At 46.9% G+C, this 20,477-nt stretch overlaps 1 protein-coding gene across 4 annotated transcripts in view; it reads right to left on the reverse strand.

Annotated features, from left to right (window-relative positions):
• Window positions 1-20,477, reverse strand: part of LOC105560784 (rho GTPase-activating protein 100F) — a 69,581-nt gene that overhangs the window by 4,291 nt on the left and 44,813 nt on the right. The window contains exons 3-19 of one of the 4 annotated variants that reach the window (XM_012010195.1): window positions 12,049-12,162; window positions 11,254-11,436; window positions 10,133-10,291; window positions 9,438-9,667; window positions 8,305-8,566; window positions 5,666-5,909; window positions 5,044-5,304; window positions 4,529-4,687; window positions 4,283-4,446; window positions 3,687-4,032; window positions 3,384-3,602; window positions 2,772-3,160; window positions 2,511-2,643; window positions 2,292-2,411; window positions 2,054-2,214; window positions 1,736-1,928; window positions 1,271-1,545 (exon numbers count right to left, since the gene is read on the reverse strand). In XM_012010195.1, coding sequence (XP_011865585.1) covers window positions 1,271-1,545; window positions 1,736-1,928; window positions 2,054-2,214; window positions 2,292-2,411; window positions 2,511-2,643; window positions 2,772-3,160; window positions 3,384-3,602; window positions 3,687-4,032; window positions 4,283-4,446; window positions 4,529-4,687; window positions 5,044-5,304; window positions 5,666-5,909; window positions 8,305-8,566; window positions 9,438-9,667; window positions 10,133-10,291; window positions 11,254-11,436; window positions 12,049-12,162 — 3,612 coding nt within the window. Of the gene's footprint in view, window positions 1-1,270; window positions 1,546-1,735; window positions 1,929-2,053; window positions 2,215-2,291; window positions 2,644-2,771; window positions 3,161-3,383; window positions 3,603-3,686; window positions 4,033-4,282; window positions 4,447-4,528; window positions 4,688-5,043; window positions 5,305-5,665; window positions 5,910-8,304; window positions 8,567-9,437; window positions 9,668-10,132; window positions 10,292-11,253; window positions 11,437-12,048; window positions 12,163-20,477 lie in introns of all 4 variants that reach the window. The other 3 variants (XM_012010193.1, XM_012010194.1, XM_012010192.1) reach the window with 3 other exon arrangements.

Genomic DNA, 20,477 nt, shown 5'->3' on the forward strand with positions numbered 1-20,477 from the left:
CGCCCAATTCGAGCGCGTGGCGAGATGTGCGCATAGCAATATCGATCGCCGGGCGGTCACATCTTGCCACGCGCTCGAATTGGGCGGTAGGCCGGCCTAAGACAACGATTTTTAATAATTAATTACTCGTTAACTATTACGAAAATTGCAAAATGGTACAGGACTTTTCCGTTCATCTCGATTCGTTTTACTTTCTCAAAAATTTTGTCGGATGTGGAAAGACTTACCCTGTATGTACCTACATCAATGAAATTTCTCGCGCGAGGTGCGACGATTAACAATAACGACAATGAATGACAATCGCAAACTACGATATTTCGGCTGTATATGTTTCTCAAAGTACGAAGTAACTTTTTCTTAACCAAGAGTCATTTCTTCAAAGATGAATTTTTTTCTGCCTGCTTTTGGAAAATTTGTAAATCCACCTTTTGTAAAAGTTTCCATTTAATTGGATACGTTTTCATAATTATCAGAATCCTCATGTCAGTATATATTTTATATCGTAATTTTCTTTGCATTAACATGATAATTTTTGAAGTACTCTTTGAGAATGGATTAATTATCGACAGAGAAATTCACCTTTTCAAATTATACATATACTCTTCGAAACATCACAAGTGCGAAAACGTTTGCGAGTAATAAATGGGAGGTCTTTGATCGAAATCTCATCGTGACTGAAAACATATAAGCAGGGCGAATCAATAATTACTAAATGGCGTAGATTCGGTTTCATGGAAGCGCGTCGCGATTGAGGTTGTCTGCGAAGCGAACAAAGGAGAAATAGAACTCGGTACTTTGCCTACCATGCTGTTCAACAACGTTTCAATATGCATAGGATATGAGACGAAGCGAGAATGGAGAAAAACTGAGTATATACGTTCAGAATATTTGACAAGCGTGTTATCGATCGGTCCTTCTGGTTCCGGTGATTTAAATTGTTCGAGGGAAGATTTGTGCAAATTCGCAGGAACCAGAAAAATCAATGCAGTTGACCCTAAACAGTATAAAATATATTATTTACTACGTAAAAATCTTCGACTGTCTAATCTGTTTAATAAGGATATTAATGGTCGTATTCTTAAAGTCTAATAGTATTCTACATTTCCTGCATTTAATCACAAACAACTCAAGATCATGACTTTATAAACATTTATATGAAGTAATCGTAATGAAAAAAAGGACAAGAACTTCGTACACTGTTTAGGATTAACATTCACTTTGACACAACGTTCGAATCATGCGAGAAACGCACACGTATTGGTAGCCCTACCTGTCGAGGCTTGACCGGCGGTGGTGGAGGACGAATGGAGGGTCCGAGGACTGCGGCTACCGTAGTTTGGGGTTGATGATGAAGTAAGGGTGGCTGCTGCCAAGGCAGCCCTGTGCGTCCCAATGTTCCCTGTTGCTGCAGCTGCTGCTGCAGCTGCTGCTGCACTTGCTGCTGCGCTTGCTGCAGATGCTGCTGCAGATGCTGCTGACTGCTGCTGCGCTCGACTACTGGCGTAACTCGAGGAAGTGTTGAACCGACTGAAGAAGTCTTCCGAACTGTCTGTGAAATTAGCTACTGATTACTCGGCTCTTAGCCGAGACGTTTCTTCCTTAACGCATGCCAGTAACCGAGCCCAAGTGTAATCATTAAAACGAAATTACGTTATACGAAGATACATATATATCGTCGACTCAAATCCAGAAAGAAGCAAGTTTTACGTAGATTCATGAAGAACAAGTACATTACCTGACTTTACTGGCCAAATCTCTAGCAGATACTTGAGTACGGCGATCGGCTGCTGGAAATCCAAGGGGGGCCCAGTTTCTTCCGAGTGTAACATCAATACCGGGCCGAAGCAAACGGCGAGGCTCGCCGGCGACATCTTATTGCACTGCGATACCACCATCGCCAGATGATCCAGCAAGTAAATCAACGTGCACTGTTGAATCAATAACACACGTAATTAGAATCTGAGTATAATCGCGGAGAAAAGCCTCCTCGGATTTAATACACTTTCCTGGCTACAGTCAATGCATGTAAAAATAACTTGACGGATACACATACCCTGTTGACCTTAGGCAGGCAATCTAGTATACTGAACATAAGCTTAGCGTTGCCCTGCGGGTCGTCCGGCAAACAGACGGCCAGTGCGTCGACCATCATCTGGTACAGGCACTTCGTGAAGAGAGGTTCCGGAAGTTCCCGTAAATAATCCTTCAATACTCCTGAAAAGAACGCAGTCGCGTCGTCAGTGGTCTCGCATTTCTCTCGAGATAATTTTACGTATTTTGCGGCACACTACCAGTGATGACGTTGATGTCCGGCACGTTGTCGGGCGACAGATTCACGGACCGTGCGTTCCTCTCGAAAGCTTCCCTCAGTATCCTCTTCTTGGTCGCCGAACCGCAGAGTCTGTACAAACCTATTGCGCGAGATAAAGCAACGATTTTTATTGCACACACACACATGAACACTATCGACTTGGCGGCGTTTTCTATATTATAATGTGTTCGATACTTACCGATAATATCAAGTCCTCTTCTCTCTACCTCTTCGACGCAACGCCACACAATAATTGGAACGTTCGAGACTCCCATCGCCAAAGCCGTGGAAACACCACCGGGAACCCCGCCAGTTTTAGTTTCTCGACTCACCTGTTTTATTAGCAAAAAGAATTATTACATATTTTAAGATGTAGATGGATCAAAACTAGAAAATAGAAAATCATTTTTAACTAAAAATGAAAGATTGATAATTCGCCATCATAAGAAGAGAAGCTTACCACTGTATCCAAATCAACCCCGAAGAGAGGCGCTACCCTCGTAGCTAAGGATATGACCGGCAGACCCCTTCGACGGAAAGTTTGTTGGGCGTCGGTGTATCGCAGTTTTAAATAAATTGTGCCACGTGGCTCGACCTTGACGGCTAACTGATGTTCCGGCGACTCCTTGAGCAGACTCGCCAAATGCACCGACCCCTTGTAACAGAGTTTATGCCTGTATTGTGGGTCCCAAGAGTAAACGAGCAGATCCAGCTGCCGATTGCCTACGAGGTCCAGCTCGAAGGTTTCATCCCAGTCAAACATCAGATCACCGGTTCGCACTACCGTGCGCGCTTTGTGCACCCTGTCGCACTCCAGTACGCAGTACAAGTCTCTCAAGCCGCAACTAGCTGTAATTTTTGGCGAATTGCTACATTCATTTGAACAAAATTATTTCGAAGAGCGTAAAGTAGAGTTTTTACACCCAAGATCGGCAATCGCGACATTGTGCGTGTTGTTTGAATGTGCGAGATTAGCGTAAAGCGAGCCAGGTTTTCACAAAATATGGAAATTATTAAGATCTGCCGAACTCGAGCGACGCGCAGGCACATACGGCTGCTTCATTTAACGCACCTAAATTCGGTTGACCTGAGGGAGTGGAAGGTGTAGTGGCGGCCGATGAGGTCGTAGTCGATCGGAGGCCGCGCCCCGCCAAAAGATGAACCGATAACAATCCGCTGACTCCGCTTGCCAAATCGCCGCCGGTCGCCTCCCCGAGCGAGCTCAAAAGCGAGCTCGTCGAGCTGGGAGTGCCCACAGTCGGCGGCTTCTCTATTTTATACTTGAGGAACTCTGCGAAGCGAAACGAATCTCTTTAGCGCTCTCAACCTTACGAAACGAGGCGGTAGACAGATACGCGTTAGGCTGTCTAATCACCCGCAGGATTAATATCTAGCAGTATTTGACCCTGAGTTCTGGTAGGCGTTGGGGTAGGTATGCTCCTCGTGGACTCCAAATCCAACAGGTTCCTGATCCTCCTCACCGACGTCGCCCGACTCGCGGAGCTCGTCAGCGACGCTTTCTGGGCCGCCAGCGATGTGCGCGCGCTCGAGGCCACCGAGGCTGGCCTCGGATTCGTTGTACCGCGATGGCACGTTGAACTGATCGCCGTCGATGCCCTCAGATTCGCGAGATTGACCTGCTGGGCCGAGGCCGATCTCGTCGACAGGCGATCGAGCGTGGTCGAGAGCGGCCTGTACCCACCGTAACTGCCGTAGTCACCCTGCATCGGAAAGAGATACAGAGTTAATATTCGTATAAACAGATTTTGCGTATCCACACTTTGCATTATCTCTGTCCGTTTTTCTCTGAAGAAATTTTCATTTTACACCCACTCGTCGAGTGTACGTCAGTGAACTTGATAATAGAATAACGGGAAGAGCTAAATTGATCATTTTTTGTAGTTGTTCGGTAATAACAAAATTAGCGAATATTCGGTCGATGCTCCGAGCGCGCTGTAATTTCACGCTTACCTGATTGACTGCTGCATGAATGTTCTCGGCGCTGTATGTGTAACGGGGTGGTCTACTTGTGGTCGCCCTGATCTGCTCGTAAAGGGCGCTGGTACTCGGTGTGCGGCTCAGCCAGGCGCGGTACTCGTCCGACGTGAATACACTCGGCGAGGACGGTATCCTGCCTATTTATCGGTACGGTCAGTTCGCGTTAAGCGTAGCCCAGCCGATTGCATTGCCGGCTACTGTCTTGATTATCTTGCTTACCTCTGTCACGTCTGATGGAAGGCAATTCCGGCGCTGATAGAGCGCCGTCGCTGTCCTCTTGATCGATCAGGCCCGACGCGACCGTGCTGAGGCCCGACCTGAGACCAGGCTGCTGGGGCAACGTCCGACCGCTTCGCGGTAATGAATTCGACCTTAAACCTACGGAAAAATCTTGTGATTTGAAGACAAGTGCATTCTCTGCCGAGGACTTGAAATTTAAAACTGTTACAATTCCCCGCGATCTTACGCCCTTTCGATTTGCATAGCATTTATTATCCGCATAGTTGTCCTAACTACGCTGGTAATCAAGAGTTCCAACTCGGTGATTATAATTAGCAAACTCCATTTTCAAAATCTACATAGGAGTCTCCAAATTATAAGTTGAGGAACCAAACGCTTAATTAAATTTGACCTATCTCCATGGAAATCGTAGAAAGATGCTATCAACCGCGATTAAGTCTAAAGAACTTGGAAAGTGCTGAATATAATTAAGCTCGATAATTGGCTCCACTCACCTGAGGAACTCTGACCGATTTGTGACCTCGATAGGGTAGCTAAGTGCGACACGGCGCTGCTTTGAGATGGATTGTTCATATTGTGCCTATAATAGTAATACGCTGATTTCGGTGAACTGGAGCACGTAGCCTCGGTGTCGGAGGCATAGTCCAACGACGGTCGATGCCGCCTCGTCAAGGTGCCGAATTGTCCTTGTCTCTGCGCGGCGGACGTTACATCAGTCTGTCCGTACCTCGGGTTGTAACGCAATGCTGACGTACCTAATAACGACACAACACCGTATTGCAAATGCACCTATTGTCGCGGATAGAAAATTGACCAATGTAGGAAAATTGATAGCCGACACAGAAAATATTTATTTCATATTTCTCTGGGTCTTCTCGAGGTCGCGTTGTCTTTGCAGCAACGGATTCGGAATTCAATTAATTGCATTTTCTGCGAAATTTAGGAATTCGAGAGGCGTAGAGTGATGTAATTCTTATTGAAGGCCATTCTCGTAGATCTCAAGAGATGGCGAGAGAGATGGAGAGAGAATCAGGCAGGGAAAGAGAGGAAGGGAGGATTAGAGAGAGAGAGAGAGAGAAAATAGATGCTTCGATGATAGGTAAACTCATTACGGACCTGATTTCAAGCTGGATCTAAGAAGGGTATGTCGCGCCGGCGTTGTGATGCTCGTGTAATCGACTCGGGGTAGGTGCTGGTCGGAACCACTCCTCGGCATGATCCTTCCGCTTCCGGTGTGCTGGCCGTAGCCGTAATGGGTCTGCGTGGTTTGGCCCGACAATCTGCCGCCGACTGATTGCATTCCCGTCGACATACGCCGGCCGTTCGAGGGCATCATGGACCCCGTGTAGAAGGGGTGTACCTAATCGCATGATCGCACGAATCCTTTGAGTATAATTCGTGCGAGCGTTCCTTAAATAGATTTTCTTAAAGTTGCCGATCGCCGTGACTCGTTAAATATTCTCTTTCTCACCAATGCTCTCCAATTTATCGTTAATGATTGTCACTTTCTTGTACATTACGTCTCCGAAATTTAGATTCCTTCGGGAAAAGTAACGGCAATTGCAACGATAAAGTCTCATCTCCAACAATCGATCGATGACATCGATTACCTTTTGTTAGCGATATTTGCTTGTAATAAGCCTCGTATAAGCTCTGACAAAAAATAGATTAATACGTAACAAATTTAAAACTGAAAAAAAATATATATCGATACACTTTAGAAGAACGTGATCTGTGCACAATTAAATGTGCACGTACAGTTCTTTACAGTAAGCGTTGTAAGACAATTAAAACTTTTCAAGTGCAGTCTTTAATAAAATTATAAAAATTTATAACGGCTTTGCAGAACGATACTGAGTAAAGCGCTGGCAATCGATAATCGATCGAACGCGATAACGCTAGCCACGGCAGTGATTAACGTTATTCAGAACACAGGCACATAGACGCAATCGACAGAACAAACGGACAGCAAGCTTGCAACAAGGAAACATAAGTTAGGGTTCACGTCGCAAGCAGCGGCAGGTGTGCGCGACTACTACGGTTTAAGAACGCACATAAATATCCGTTAATTCGCGTTACGCTTTTTCTAGGCAGAACTCGTTAAACGAATGCACTGGTGCACTGTCGAGAGTACGGCTAAACATTTCCCTCGTTTGCTATTAAACGCCCCCCCCCCCCGCGATTATTTCGCGTTTATTAACTCTTGAACACTTCGCCGGATAATTTATTCTACCGCGAGTGTATAATCTTCTTTTTCGTTTTATCAATTCTTTATTATTACCAAACTTTAGCCTCAAGCTTTTACAATTTTTATGACTTTAATAAGAGGAACAATTTGATTATAATGAATATTAATAATATTAATTAATATTTAACAATACTTAATGCCTATATGTATAATTCATTATTATATTATTCTGCGACTTCTTTGATTATTCAACGAAAGAAGAAATGTATACGATTTTTTACATCTTTTCTACTATCGTACTGGCAAAATGTATTTAATCTTCCGCGTTTCACTGACTCGACTTGGGCCTTTACATTCCAAAACTAGCATCTCGGCAAAGAATGAAAGAATCTACGGTGAACTTTTTAAGGAGCTGAGCGTCTAAGGGTGATTGGAGTTTAAAATGCGTTGCGTAGGCGGAGGCACTCGCGCATTCGTTCGTCGCCAAGTATGTACACGAAAGGGAGGGAGAATGTATTTATACTCGTCCATTAGAGGCATTATACAGAAAATTGCAGTCATACACAAGTCTAGATATCAAGATAGAGTTTGTGTTATCTTTACCTTTGTAAAATCCTGGTTAATTTCAATGTAGCATTCATTCATAGAACCGATTAGTCATTTGAAACACGTGGTCGATACGCGAGCGGATCGGCGACGCTCCGCGTCGTTCGGAAATGCATTCCTCGAAATTGTCAGACATTCGTCTCAGACATTCGACGTTTATTCTCACGACGTGTTTGCTTTCGAGAACATCGGGATAGAAGTCCGATGCACGGAGCGAATTTACAAGGAGTCGACATTTTATGCGAGTGACATTTTGATCGTCGCGAGATACGCGATTCTTGGTGATATATATATATTTTTTTCAATTTCTCCGTTTTGCGCAACGCATCGAGAAGCTGTCTTGCGAATTATTCTTCTTAATTCCGACAATCCGAATGACACGGAGATCGCGACAGCAAGTGTCCCGAGACATTGCCACGAGTTCACCACTTTCTTTCAGTCGTAAAATAGCGTTCAATGAAGACAGTGAAGGGCAAACGAGTATCGAATTGGTGCAGACAGGTGTGAAATGGTGCTCGATCCACATCGTCTAGAACATCTATGCGTGAACTACAACGGATCGAGATCACGTGAGCGATATGTGTTTCCAGAAAATTAACGTCAGTATCGCAGTTAATATAATCTCGTATTCTGTCATATTCTGTGACATTTACAAAAAAAAAACGATAATTTTCTCATAACATGAACACTAGTATACATTATTGGAAAATTATTATTACCATTCTATTAAAAATAGTAGTGAATGAAAAAAAAAGAAAGAATACTGTCAGCTTTTTATATTTAATAATCAATGTTAACAATTGTTAAATTACTGATTCAATTCGACTCTTTATTCTCAAATTTTCGCTTTATCCCGAGGAACGATTTGTTCCTCGGCGATATTTTCCACCGCTCTGACGGATCTCGATCCGCGGTCAAGATTTTGGTATTTCGGCGCTTGAAGCCGTCGCGCAAGACTTACTTTCTCGGCCAAGCTCTCTAACGTCTTCGGATAGCCGCGCTCGTACGGCTGAAAGTGTTGCGTCGACGAAGGTTTCGGCTGGTGCGTGATAACCGGCGGCGGTGGCGGTTGATAGGACCAGTGACCCTCCGGCCGTGAATTATAGTACAGGTCCCCGTTGCTCGATCCGAGATCTTGGCTCGATCCCAAACCCGTGAGGCCGAGTCTCGATCGCGACGGCAACATTTCGCGCCCGTCGCCCCGTCTACGGCTACTGCCATCCCTTCATATAAAATTGACCTCCGTGCATTAGCCGAAGTCGCTAATGTTGGACTTATTGTCTTGATTTAATTTTAAAAAAAAACAACGCCCGTGTTTCCTTGACCATACCTTTAATAATACAGAAAATGTGTTGCGAAAAATATTACCTCAGCCAGGAACCAGGACCTACCTACACTCTAGGCGGGCGTCTCACCAATTCGACCACCGGGGCATACGATAATATTTGTCGCAATAACAGTATAAAGATGTTGTCTACGCGTATATTTTCGACTTTTGTGAACTGCGCGCCGATAAGGGTTTTCTATGTACGGCCGACAACCCTTATTGGCGCGCAGTTTACAAAAGTCGAAAATATACGCGTAGACAACATCTTTATACTGTTATTGCGACAAATATTATCGTATGCCCCGGTAGTCGAATTGGTGAGACGCTCGCCTAGAGTGTAGGGAGGTCCAGGTTCAAACCCTGGCTGAGGTACTGTTATTCGCAATAAATTTTCTGTATTATTAAAGATGCCAGGTATGGTGTAGAAAACACTGGCGTTGTTAACTACCGGCGACATTGAAGAATTTTGATTAGTTAATTAAAAAAAGATGAATAAGAGAGTTAAACTGTCGTATATCATCAATCGGGACTAATGTAGTACCTGTTATTATAATTGGAGAATTGTTCTGGAATATTGGCTCTTTGCTAATAATCAATTTATAGTCTCAACGAGCTTCTGTACGAGCAGAGAAGAAAGATAAAAAGGTTTGTAATGACGTCAACAACAAAGCCATCCATACGGCGTGTCTTGAAATAGCCAATTTGCGAGACGTCTTGCGACTGTTAATTCAAGCAGTCGGTATAGAGGAATTAGTCTGAAATAATACCTGACGTGATTACTTGTCGCGTGGTCGCTCTCGTCCTCGTTCAATTCCCTCTTGATGACTACTACGGGCGGCGCCTTGTGCTCAGTCTGGCGGCTGTGCGAAATCGGTTGATGTGACCCGTGCCTCGTGGCCAAGACAAGCCGCCTCGGAATCGACATGATGATCACGACGTCGTCCAGGCTCATGTGCGTCACATCGACCAGATTCACCGCCAGGATCTCGTCACCCACCTGCACGTGTGAACGCATGGTGACTGGCAGATAGCCGATAAAGACGAGAAACGATATCGCGGCGAACGAGAGGATAAATATCCCTCCCGAATGCGGGACCGATCGATGTCCAAGACCCGCGAAATGTCAAGGTGCAAAAGGATAAATTTAATTCGGCGCGTTCTCGTACACCTCTCTCTCTCTCTCTCTCTCTCTCTCTCTCTCTCTCTCTCTCTCTCTCTCTCTCTCTCTCTCTCTCTTCCGCTCTCTTTTTCTCGAAATAGGTTCCCAATCCTAAATGGCTGCTCCGAGCTCGTTCCGAGCACCGGCAGCAATTAAGCTCTCGCCTGGCAAAAAGAAGACGAGGGGACGATTCACGGATGTGTCTCGATTCTACCGCTTCCCTCGTTTTCTCCATCGCGCGACGGTTTCTCACTGTCGCCGTCCAGGCGACAACGGGCAAACTCACAGGGCGGAGATACTCACCTTCAAGCAGCCGCTGTTGTACACGGCGGTCTCCAGGGCTATCCTGGAGATAAAGACTCCGTCGTTCCTGTCGACGCCGTTGCCCTCGCGTATGTAGAGGCCGAGGGTCTGTCCCGGTCGTTTGATTATCTCGACGAAGTGGATGGGGTGCTTAGGATCCTGAAACGAAGATCGCCGGCGAACTTTCTTAATTCGTGCTGTCGAGATATTTCACGGCGTTCGTGCGCGCGCGAGCCCCCCGAATGAAAATTACGCTGCGCAAAATTGCGTCATTGTCGTGAAAATAATTTTCCCCCAAGCCCGGGTAGTACAAATGTGGCTGGTGCGAGTAGATTGTTACGCTCCGTTCGCGTAACTCTGTGACAGGTCGGGTTAAATACGCGAAGAATATTATCTCACGATGTCCTTTGCTCGATAGTTTTGACAATTAATTATCCAGTCTCTACAATTATTGACGGACAGGGAATTATTTAAAAAATTGAGCAAGATAAAGTAAAAAGTATATTGGACGATCCATCCAATTTTAACTTATAAAGTCGAGCTTGATATTAAAATGTCCACGTGGCCTGCTTTTAACAAGCCTCTGACAATGTCTGTACCTCGGCAAAGTAAATAATCCAATGTAGAAAAATTGTTAAACGACACCAACTGGTAAATTCTAATTAAAGAAATTTATTGCGATTAATATTACCGCGTGCCTCAATGGTCGAATTGGTGAGACGCCCGCCTAGACTGTGGGAAAGTCCTGGTTCGTACCCTGGCTGAGGTAATATTTTTCGCAATAAATTTCTTTAATGAGAATTTGCCAATTAGCGTCGTTTAACAGTTTTCCTACATTGGTTAATCACGTACTGGCGTCAAATAATTCTCTAAAGTAAATAACGTTCGTGCATTTTTATATATCCCGCAAAATGGCGGAACCAAATAAATATCCCAAGACTTCAATGCCGCTTCGCAATTGAATGATACGGAAAAGCGGAGAAATATGTACGACGAACGGGGAGTTAATGTGCCGGCCGTAACGAAAGAATTGCGCGTAGCGCTAATTTATGACAAGGTATTGCGATCCCACGCAAATGAATCACAATCTGTCGGGAACAGACGGCCCATCGATAACGTACCTGCATAGCAATAAATTTTTTCGCCGCCTCGGAAGCCTGTCTACCCATTTGCCGAGGCTCAATGACACGCACGACCATCTCTCCTCTCCGCTCAACAGCTTCAAGAGCCGCCGCTGTCGATGCGTCATGATCGTTTTCGACAGTCTCGATCTGCTTGAAGATCTCTGTACTGATCCCGCTCACCTGCAACGGTACATCCTCCCATTTCAGAAAACGCACCGCGAGCTTGTACACATGTCGTTTGCACGGACCGGTGAAATTGTCTCGACGAGAGTAATGCTTTTCATTGCTACTAAATCATTTCTATCGTGCAAAATATTGAACGATATAATACGGGCATTTCGTATCTTTCGTTGATATAAATAATAAGTAGGAAGATATAATTCAAACTGAAATAGAAGTGACTTTATCAATATACGATCCTGATGCAATAAGATCGCATTACTTGCAGAAAGCAAACGAACGCAAATAAAAATTTCTGGCTATCTCTTTATTAATGTATTGGTAAGTTATCGCTTTTGTATCTTGCACTCACTTGTTCACGCAAAAATGTGAGACGGTTTAATTTAAATTTGGCATATTTAATATAATAGCGATCAGATTACGTGAACAATACGTGGCGATTAAAGCACACGCCGATACGTTCTGTCGTCGAGACAGCTCCACGGGCAGCACAATAGAGTCCCGGGTGTCGGGATCCATCGTCGTGCTGTCCGGCAATTGAAGTTTGCCGACACAACGAACACTAAATTCGTCCATTGTGTCGGTAACGAGTTAATGAAGTGTCGCCACTACCTTCCTGAAGTCTCCTTGAATGACCATGGGGGGTGGTTCCTTGGGGCGCAACTGGTTGGCAGGTGCCTGCCTCCCAGGACTTGCGCTTATGTCTGTCACTTCCCCCCGGCCCTCCTGCAAAACAATAACCGATTATTTTCGCCGTTCGGCTGGACCGATCCTAGGGTCGTTAGGACTAATTGTTACAAAAACGGAACGACAAGTGGAAAATGACGGTTGTGTAAGTTCGATTGTCGAGATGTGGCGCGATCGTGGGCAAATTGCATGCGATACCGGGAAAATTTCAACGTCCAAATGGCATCGAAAGGGGATTAGTCAGGGTCTAGATCAATGATAACCGCAGCAACCAAACTACATATGTCACGAGTCAGCTACATATATGTCGCATACTCCATTGGCAATTACATAACTTGGCTTCCCCACATCTTACGTCATAAGATCGCAGTGATAGAACTCGTGTGATTATAATAATGACAACTGATAATAGATTTGTGCAAATGCAATATTATCTATTTATCATTTGGAGTGTTTTGCGAATCAAAACTTGATTGAGGAATTATTTAAATAATTAAAAAAAATTGTACATCTCGTCCATATTGTGCTTGTAAATCTTGTTAATATTAGACTCATAAATTGAAGAGATCTCATATAAGAATTCACGAGCTTATAAAAGGTGGAAAGTATTTCTCTCAAAGATGTAGAAATATTGCGAGCGTGAATAGCACAGTGTCCTGAAGCGAAAACTTCTGTAGTCGCTGAAATTTAATCAAAATGCATTTGGCGGATCACGAATCATACTTTCATAACTATTTCCAACAAAGTCTCTGAGGGAATTTTGTAATAATTCCTATTCATTGTATTAGGAAGAAAAATAGCCACCAAAATGAAACTTTTTAATTGGTAATCGTTACCCACGTCGACATAATATCATTAGATGCATCTGACAAAATGAAATGACAAAAGTTCGACTCGCTTGAATTTCTGCTTCTACCTTTCGAATATTTCACACCAGTCGAAAGTTACCGAATAAATGGTCCAGAGAAAAATATGTAAAATAGCGCTCTTTTATTCGAGACAAATGCGACGTGTAAATGCGAAGCTCCGTCAAGATCCTCTCACATCAGAGGCAGGAGGGGGCTTTAACGAAGCACGCGACGTCTCGCGGAAACTCATCAATCTGTCACTTCGACAACGCACAAGCACCAGCCGTAAATCCCCGCGCTCGTTGACCGTGATTTCGACCGGATTCGCATCTCACTGAGGCTATCGAGAAAAAAACGCACTCTTATCGAGCCACGCGCGGTCCGAGCTAGCTCATCCACCTGTCACGAACATCACCGTAAATCTTGGCGTTCGTTCGTTAACTACTACGATGCCAGGAGACACCGAGGGGGAGAGGGGAGAGATTATATTCGCTTCCGAGGGTAGCAAGACTTTTGCGGGACAATAGAGCCTTTAACCGATCGCGCCTGCCTCGAGCAAGCTCATTCCACCTGTCAGCGCACTTGACGGTAGTTGGCGACGCTGCGCCGTCCAAAGAACTAGCACATAAGGGTGAACCGTGGGAAAAACGCACCCCGCGGAGGCATGTGACCGGAACGAGCCACGCGGCAGTGCCGCACATCCGGTCGCAGAGCGACAGCAGGGACATCCACGCTGCCGCGGCCGATTTGCAGCCCCTTTCGCTCGCCGCCGACGGCGGCGGCGGTGGCGGCGACGGCTCCTGGAGCTCCTTGCCGCCCTTCCTGCCGGTAGCCCACCACCCCCGTGCTCCGTCCGTCTTCTCTTTCCGTCCCTCGGTCTCACCCGTCTGCCGGGCGGCGAACGCCGCGCTACCCCGTCGCGGCGGTCCCATACGTGCGCGAATCGTCCTTGGCTAGCACCGCTCAACAAGACGCCGGCCGGTCTTCCTCCCTTATGGCCTGTTTCTCTCTCGAGCGCAGACCGCTAGTCCCTTCTCGATTTCATGTGACCGGCGAACGGTGCGAAAGGGCGCGCGTAGGATGATTAGTAGGTGGGTGTCCGATGAGGAAATGAGTGCGACAGAGTGAGAAAATGATAAATATACAGACGGAGAATGAGGAAGCAAAAACGAGAGAGAGTGTGAGAAAGCGCGTGGATTACCTTGCGGAAGAAGAAGCACCCCGAGCCACCCCTGTCGCACATTCTCGCCTACCCCATGGTGGCTAATATGGCGGGAAGCGGCGTTCAGAAGCGAGTACGAGTGTCGGCGGTACGGGTAAGGGGTAAAAGGCGCGCGTGCGCCATCACCGGGGGGTTACCGTGTCGCCGCACGCGGAGGAGTAGTATGAGTGAGTATCGACCCGGCGTGACGTCACCTCACACCCTTCCTCAACGTGCCCTCCTCCCCCTGGCCCCGCTCGGTCTGCCCCCTCTTCCTACGCGCGCTCGAGCACTCCTACTACCTCGCAACGTACCTCCAACGTGGCGCTTCTCCGCCGTCCTCGCCCTCACCCTCGCCTCCTCACCCTCTCTCTGTGTACCCACTCGATTTCTCTCTGTCGCGCCCGCCGCCTCTTTCCACGTCATCTTCCTCTCTCATTATCCCGGCCCTCCCTGCCTGCCTTGTCCTTCTGACCCTCTGTCTTCGCCTCTTCCCTCGTCCACCCCCCGAGGTGGTGCTTTCTGACTCTTCGTTATTCGCGGTTTCCCACAAAATGCCCCTCTCCCCTCGTCCCAGGTATTTTTTAGTGTTTCGACAATCTCGTTCACGCGGCAGCTTTTTGCTCGGACTGAATTACGCATGTTCATCCCCTATTCGCCCATCTCGCCGTCCCGTTTTCCATTCGGGGCGCTCTTTGAGGCGACCGGGTCAGCCGCTCGCATAGTTCTTCCGCGCTTTAAGCCTTTCTCCTTCCTCTCCTCTTCTTCTCCTTCCTTCCTGTTATTTATCTTCACGCGCGTCCCCCCTCCCCCCTCCCCCCCCCATTTCTCCTGACTGTGCGCGGCAAATCGCCGCCGCTGTCTCTGTGTCCCTTAAGCGGCGCTTTTCATGCTTCTCTCGCCTCGCGCATGTCTTCCATGTCTTCCAATTCTTTTCTTTTTTTTTCTTCCTCGCGACGCTCTGTCGTTCCCCTCCGCTCGCACCCTCTCGCTCTTCCGTCCTCGCCCGCGCGGCCGCGGCTCCCCTCGATTGGATTTTTCTCGTTTCGCTTACTTCTTATTGCACTCTCGCTGCCACTCCACTTACGGGTGTCAGCGGTCGCGCGGATTCTCTCCTCCGACCTCTCACCTCGCGCGACAGCGGCAACCTTGCGTTCGCACTTTTTTTTTGTCGGCACGATGAATTTTTGCGACCCGTAAGAGTGGATTTCTTTCTGATCCGTACTCGCGCTCGCGCTCACCCTCCATGCATCAAAGTGTCGTTCCGGTCGTCCGGTTTCTTCTACCACGATAATGTCCCAGGTTATTTCCGCGTGTATCTCTTCACCGACCCTCTCTTTTTCCCTCGTTTTATCGCCGCATCTTTCCCTCGCGCGTTTCTGCGCGCGATGCCAGTCTGCGCATTGCATATTCTCGTATTATTTCACGTGTCATCTCGCGCGTTTCCTGAGCGGGGGAGGGGATCCTTTTTCTCTCTCCCTTTCCCTTCTTCCCCAACGTGCGTTCGTCCTTTTCTTGCGCCCTGCCCCGTGCAGCGCCCGTACGTACGGTATACGGAGTATTTACTTTTTCTCGAGGTTCTTCACCTCTCCATCACGTCTGTTCTCGAGTCGGCTACTACTTCCCCATCGCGCCCAACTTCTTGCTCCGCATATGACGGCGGTACGCAACTCCATTACAGACAGCAGCTGCGACTTGAAGCCAGCGCGACTCGGCCCCCGGAGCGATAAATAAGCCCCGGGCGGGGAACAAACGCGAGAAACGCCAGTAATGCACTTTCCAAAGTAGTCTATATCATCATCCCCTCGCGTTGACATAATGCGAGTCGTTTTCCAGCCGGAGGGGCACCTCTTTGTAGGACGTGAAGCGACATTGAGCGAGAGGAGATCGCCGGTATTGAATGTACAATAATATTTTCATTGAACAGCAAGCCCGCGCTGTTTTTCCCGCGAGAAACGAGGTATCGAAACGAATACGGGGAGAGCAGCCCAGCAAAATGCAGAAACGTGATAAATACGAGAAATATCTCGCGAAGATCTGTTTTTTTTTTCCTTCGTATGGAGCTTCTCTTGATAATTGCCTTACTTTACATCCTCTCGCGAGAGAGCGAAAAAACCCCGATGTAATAACGATGTCACTTTTAACAAAATAATTCCACGTCGGGGACATCAAAGGTCGCGCAAGCTGAGCATTGATCTCGTTCGCGAATAATGGTCAGCGATAAAATTCCACGGGCGAGAGTTCCTCGGAACGGGTATAAAGACCTCCTATGAAATAAACTGCGATTTCCACCGTCAACATATAATCATCGATTTCCGGAGGATTTATTAATGGTCATTACGATAATTTGGGTCGCGGCGAGCTTGGAATATCCGCTTGGAAAATTACGACCTCTCTCGGGCCGAACGGCCGTGCTCCTCTTCTCCGTCCCCTGCTCCTCCATCCTTGTCGGGCCGCCACCCCCCCCCCCCCGTCCACCCCGTCGCTATTTCGCCGACGTGTCCAGTGACCTACGTGGATGCCCATCGCGATGATTTACGAGGTAGGGGAACGGACGGACGACCGGATTCTTCCCCACCAGGCGCGCGAGGAGTACGGCGCGAGCGTAATGGACGGTGGTGACAATACAGCGGTGGTAGTAACAGTAGTAACGCGTTGTAACGCGTGGACATCGGGGAATGTTGTAATGGCGTATGCACGGTATATTAATGCCGCGCTCCACGCACACTTTCCGCCTCCAATTTAATCCGCAACGCTTTTTCCACCCTCGGCGCTCTCGCATCCTCTCTTTCTCCCCTCCCCTCCCCTACCCCTCTCTCCGTCCCCTGACATTTTTCTCGGTACACTCACCTACGTTATAAAGTGGGCGGAAACTCTCTTAACGATGTGCCGGATCCTTAATGCGGGGAAAAATTGATTTCTTTATACGGCGAATTCCCTACTTATACGCGCCGTCGCATGGCCATCCATTACTTGTTAAATTTCCGCGGCAAGAAATTGTAAATTCTGCCTTAAGAACGGCGGCGCTTTTTTTAATCGTACCCGTGTCATTTGTCACGATGTAGATATACTCACTGTAGAAAATTGTAACCGGCTTCGGTTACGACTATGGCTTTGGTGCGTGAAAATTTCCACGATAATCGTGGACGACGTTACGGCGGCTCAATTTTATTAGGATTCCGCTCGAGCATCATCGCTTACCTTCGACATTTACATCCGAATTTAACATAAAATTCGAACCGCTACGTAATAGTAACATTATTGATATCGCATCGAAGTAATCGATCTTATCTCGGTAGCAGAAAATTAAATCACGTCTCTCCATTCCGTGGTTCGCGCTTTCGTGATAGCGTGGCACAGGAAGGACGATGAATAATGGGCAAATGATCATCATTCATCGGCCTTGGCCCCCCCCGTTACGGTCGCCTCTTAATATCCCGCCAGATATAATTGTAAACGCCGATGTAAACGTGGCCTGCCGAGCACACCCCGCAAATTTACGTCGCCCCTGCACGGGCGACGCGATAGTCGGCGGTAATCTGCTCCGCGGAAGGGTCGCTTGAATTTAATGTTTCCCGACCTGCGCGCAACCCCGAACGTGCGCGCCAAACTCTCGTATTGTCGAGTTACTCGCTGGCAAAGTGGCAGCATGGATATTGTGCAACTTTTGACAACGGGTACTAAATTCGTGCTCCGGTTTCGTGTCTCGCGTTACCGCCGCGGGATGGAAAGTTCGGACGTGAGTTTTGTGCACACGTCGTACAACAGTGCCATTGGAGATCCTTACTTCCGATATAAATCGAAATACACGTGAAACGCACGCGGATGTGTCAATGTATCTTTAAGAGGTCATTCCACTTTGACAGCCCAAAAACTATGCTCCAACTATTTTTTTCCCCCGGTAAACGCGCCATACAATGAAATCAATCTTTTTGCGATTTATTAGGGCTTGAATAACACAAAAAATTTTTGCCATATAATTTAAACAATTTTCTAATTAAGCGTTTACTACACCGTTCGAATGGCGTGTCAAAAAATTGTTTAAATTGTGACAAAAATTTTTGTGTGTTATTTAAGAATGCCTTAATAAATCCCAAAAAGATCCATTTCGTTGTATGGTGTATTTGCTGTGAAAACAATTGTTAAAGATAAGCATAGTTTTTAATGCGATATATTGCAGCCCCCCCCCTCCCTGAAATTTTCAAGTACATTGCTCTATAATACATCGATGTGTTTGTGCGTGTATCTTAATGGAAAACGTATCGTCTGCATCGCGAGTCCAAGAAATAACTCGATTAAGATCTCATTATCGAATTTGCACGCTTCATTAATCTCCGTGTCCTTTTAATGAATTACTCTCGTTTCGCACGTGAGAGAGCGCGGAAAAATTACGCCCGCAACCAGGCGGAAAATAAAGTTTTACTTGAGGGTTAAGAATGAAGGAACGAGGGCAGCGTCTGGTATGGTCCAGAAATATATCCCAATGGAATCGAATCCGTAGTGGCCGATTTACCCGATCTCCGTTTCAATTTGGCGCGAATATTTTCAACTATGAGTCTTCGTTAGTCAACCTAGATTCTCGCAGAAATAGAAAACCGCAATAACGCCGCGATGTGGAAGGGCAATTTTTGCTTTTGACCTCTCGTAATATGCATCGAATTTCACACCGCCGCAATACTTGCTATAATTTGATAACGGTACGTTCTACTTTCGCGGAGCTAAATTTGATTTCAAGCGAAACTTTTTAATTACATATTTGATAAATACAACGCTCGCGGCCCACGGGGATATGCGAAAACAATGTCATGCCACTCTTTTAAATGTTAATGAGGGCCGAATTAAATTTATATGACCAAAAAAAAAGAGAATTCGCACAATTAAACACGAAATGCGCATCCTTTAGCCATCATTCTCAATTTGAGGAGGAGGGTCTGGCGGTTAGATAGAATTCCAGTGAAGGCAATAGAGAGATTGGGGAAGCTAATAAATAAACTAGATACGTAACAACTCTCCATCGAGATTCGGTGCGCACTGCAGTGGTAACTCGGCGAGGAAGCTAGAAGGAAATGGCATACATAAATCGCGTCGTCGCGGAGTACGCGTCTCCTTTCCTGCCCTACCCCGAAAATTCCCCGGAAGAAATCTTGGCGGTTGCTCGCGGGGCGAAGGTCGGGACGAAAGGTCGTCGATACGCCACTGCTCGTAGTAGTACGCGAGTATCAGTAGTAAAGCGTAGTAGTAAGTAGTAACGACGTGTACGCAGGCGTACGCACATTCGGTATCAGCGGTCGGCCGGCGGAGGGGGAAGAGGGACTGTTCGGTGGCGAGGGGCAGGGGACGAATGCGGAAAGCGAGCGAGAAAGAGTGACACGGGAGGGTCACGGGAGGGAGACGGGTGAACGAGAAAACGTCGGAATGGGAAAGAGAGGACCCGCGGGATGCACAGTAGAGGGAGGAAGCGACGGACGGCGAGGAAGGGAGGGGGTAGATGAAGGACTCCGCCGTCCTCTCCCCCTGGATCCCGCGATACGATAACCGTTCAATGCGCCTGCGTTTCTCGCGGTCCCGAAATGAGCGGGTTTGGAAGTGAATTCGCGTGTGCGCTCGCGCGCGTCCCCGCCGGCTTGACCGCCGTACACGCTGCTACCCCCGCGGCTTTACGCGCCGTGCGCCTCCCTCCGGCCAGATCGATGTGAGCTGGTGTAGGTTCGGTGCATGCGGCTGTGTTGGGAGACGCGCCCGCGCGAAAGGTGTATGCACCCTTCGCCCGTAACGCGGGCGATAGTCCTCGCGATCGCCGTCCTTCGCGAAATCGCGTCTCATCTTTCCCCGACGGTTGCCTCGGTGCACGGGCTGAATAATTTGTTGGGATCAATGATTCTACGGGTCACGTCCCCGCGATGTTATCGATTGTATAAATCGTGATCAGCTGGTGATCAATGTCCGTTGAAAATGACGGTAAGAACGGAATACCAAAAAGGGGAGGATTCTTTATTACTACTCGAGAGTGACTTTCGAGCAGATTGCGGATATACAGGGTGTTTCAGGGTAAAGTGTCCTAACTTAAAATATGAACTTAGGACCTCAAAACAAGAAAAAGCTTTCCTCTGAAGACATGTCCGTAAACGCTTTGTTTAAGAGATATTGACATCTAAACATTTTTTCATTATAAAATTTTATGAAATTGTTATCGGGTTATAATAAATAATTTAATAGTGTGCTTCAAATACTTTATTATTAAAAAATATGAACATTTTTACTTAATTATAAATTTTGTTCAAAGTGACGGCCTTGAACATTGACTT

This window comes from Vollenhovia emeryi, unplaced genomic scaffold (assembly GCF_000949405.1).
Source record: "Vollenhovia emeryi isolate VEMERY1.0 unplaced genomic scaffold, V.emery_V1.0 DF939221.1, whole genome shotgun sequence".
Classification (NCBI taxonomy): domain Eukaryota; kingdom Metazoa; phylum Arthropoda; class Insecta; order Hymenoptera; family Formicidae; genus Vollenhovia; species Vollenhovia emeryi.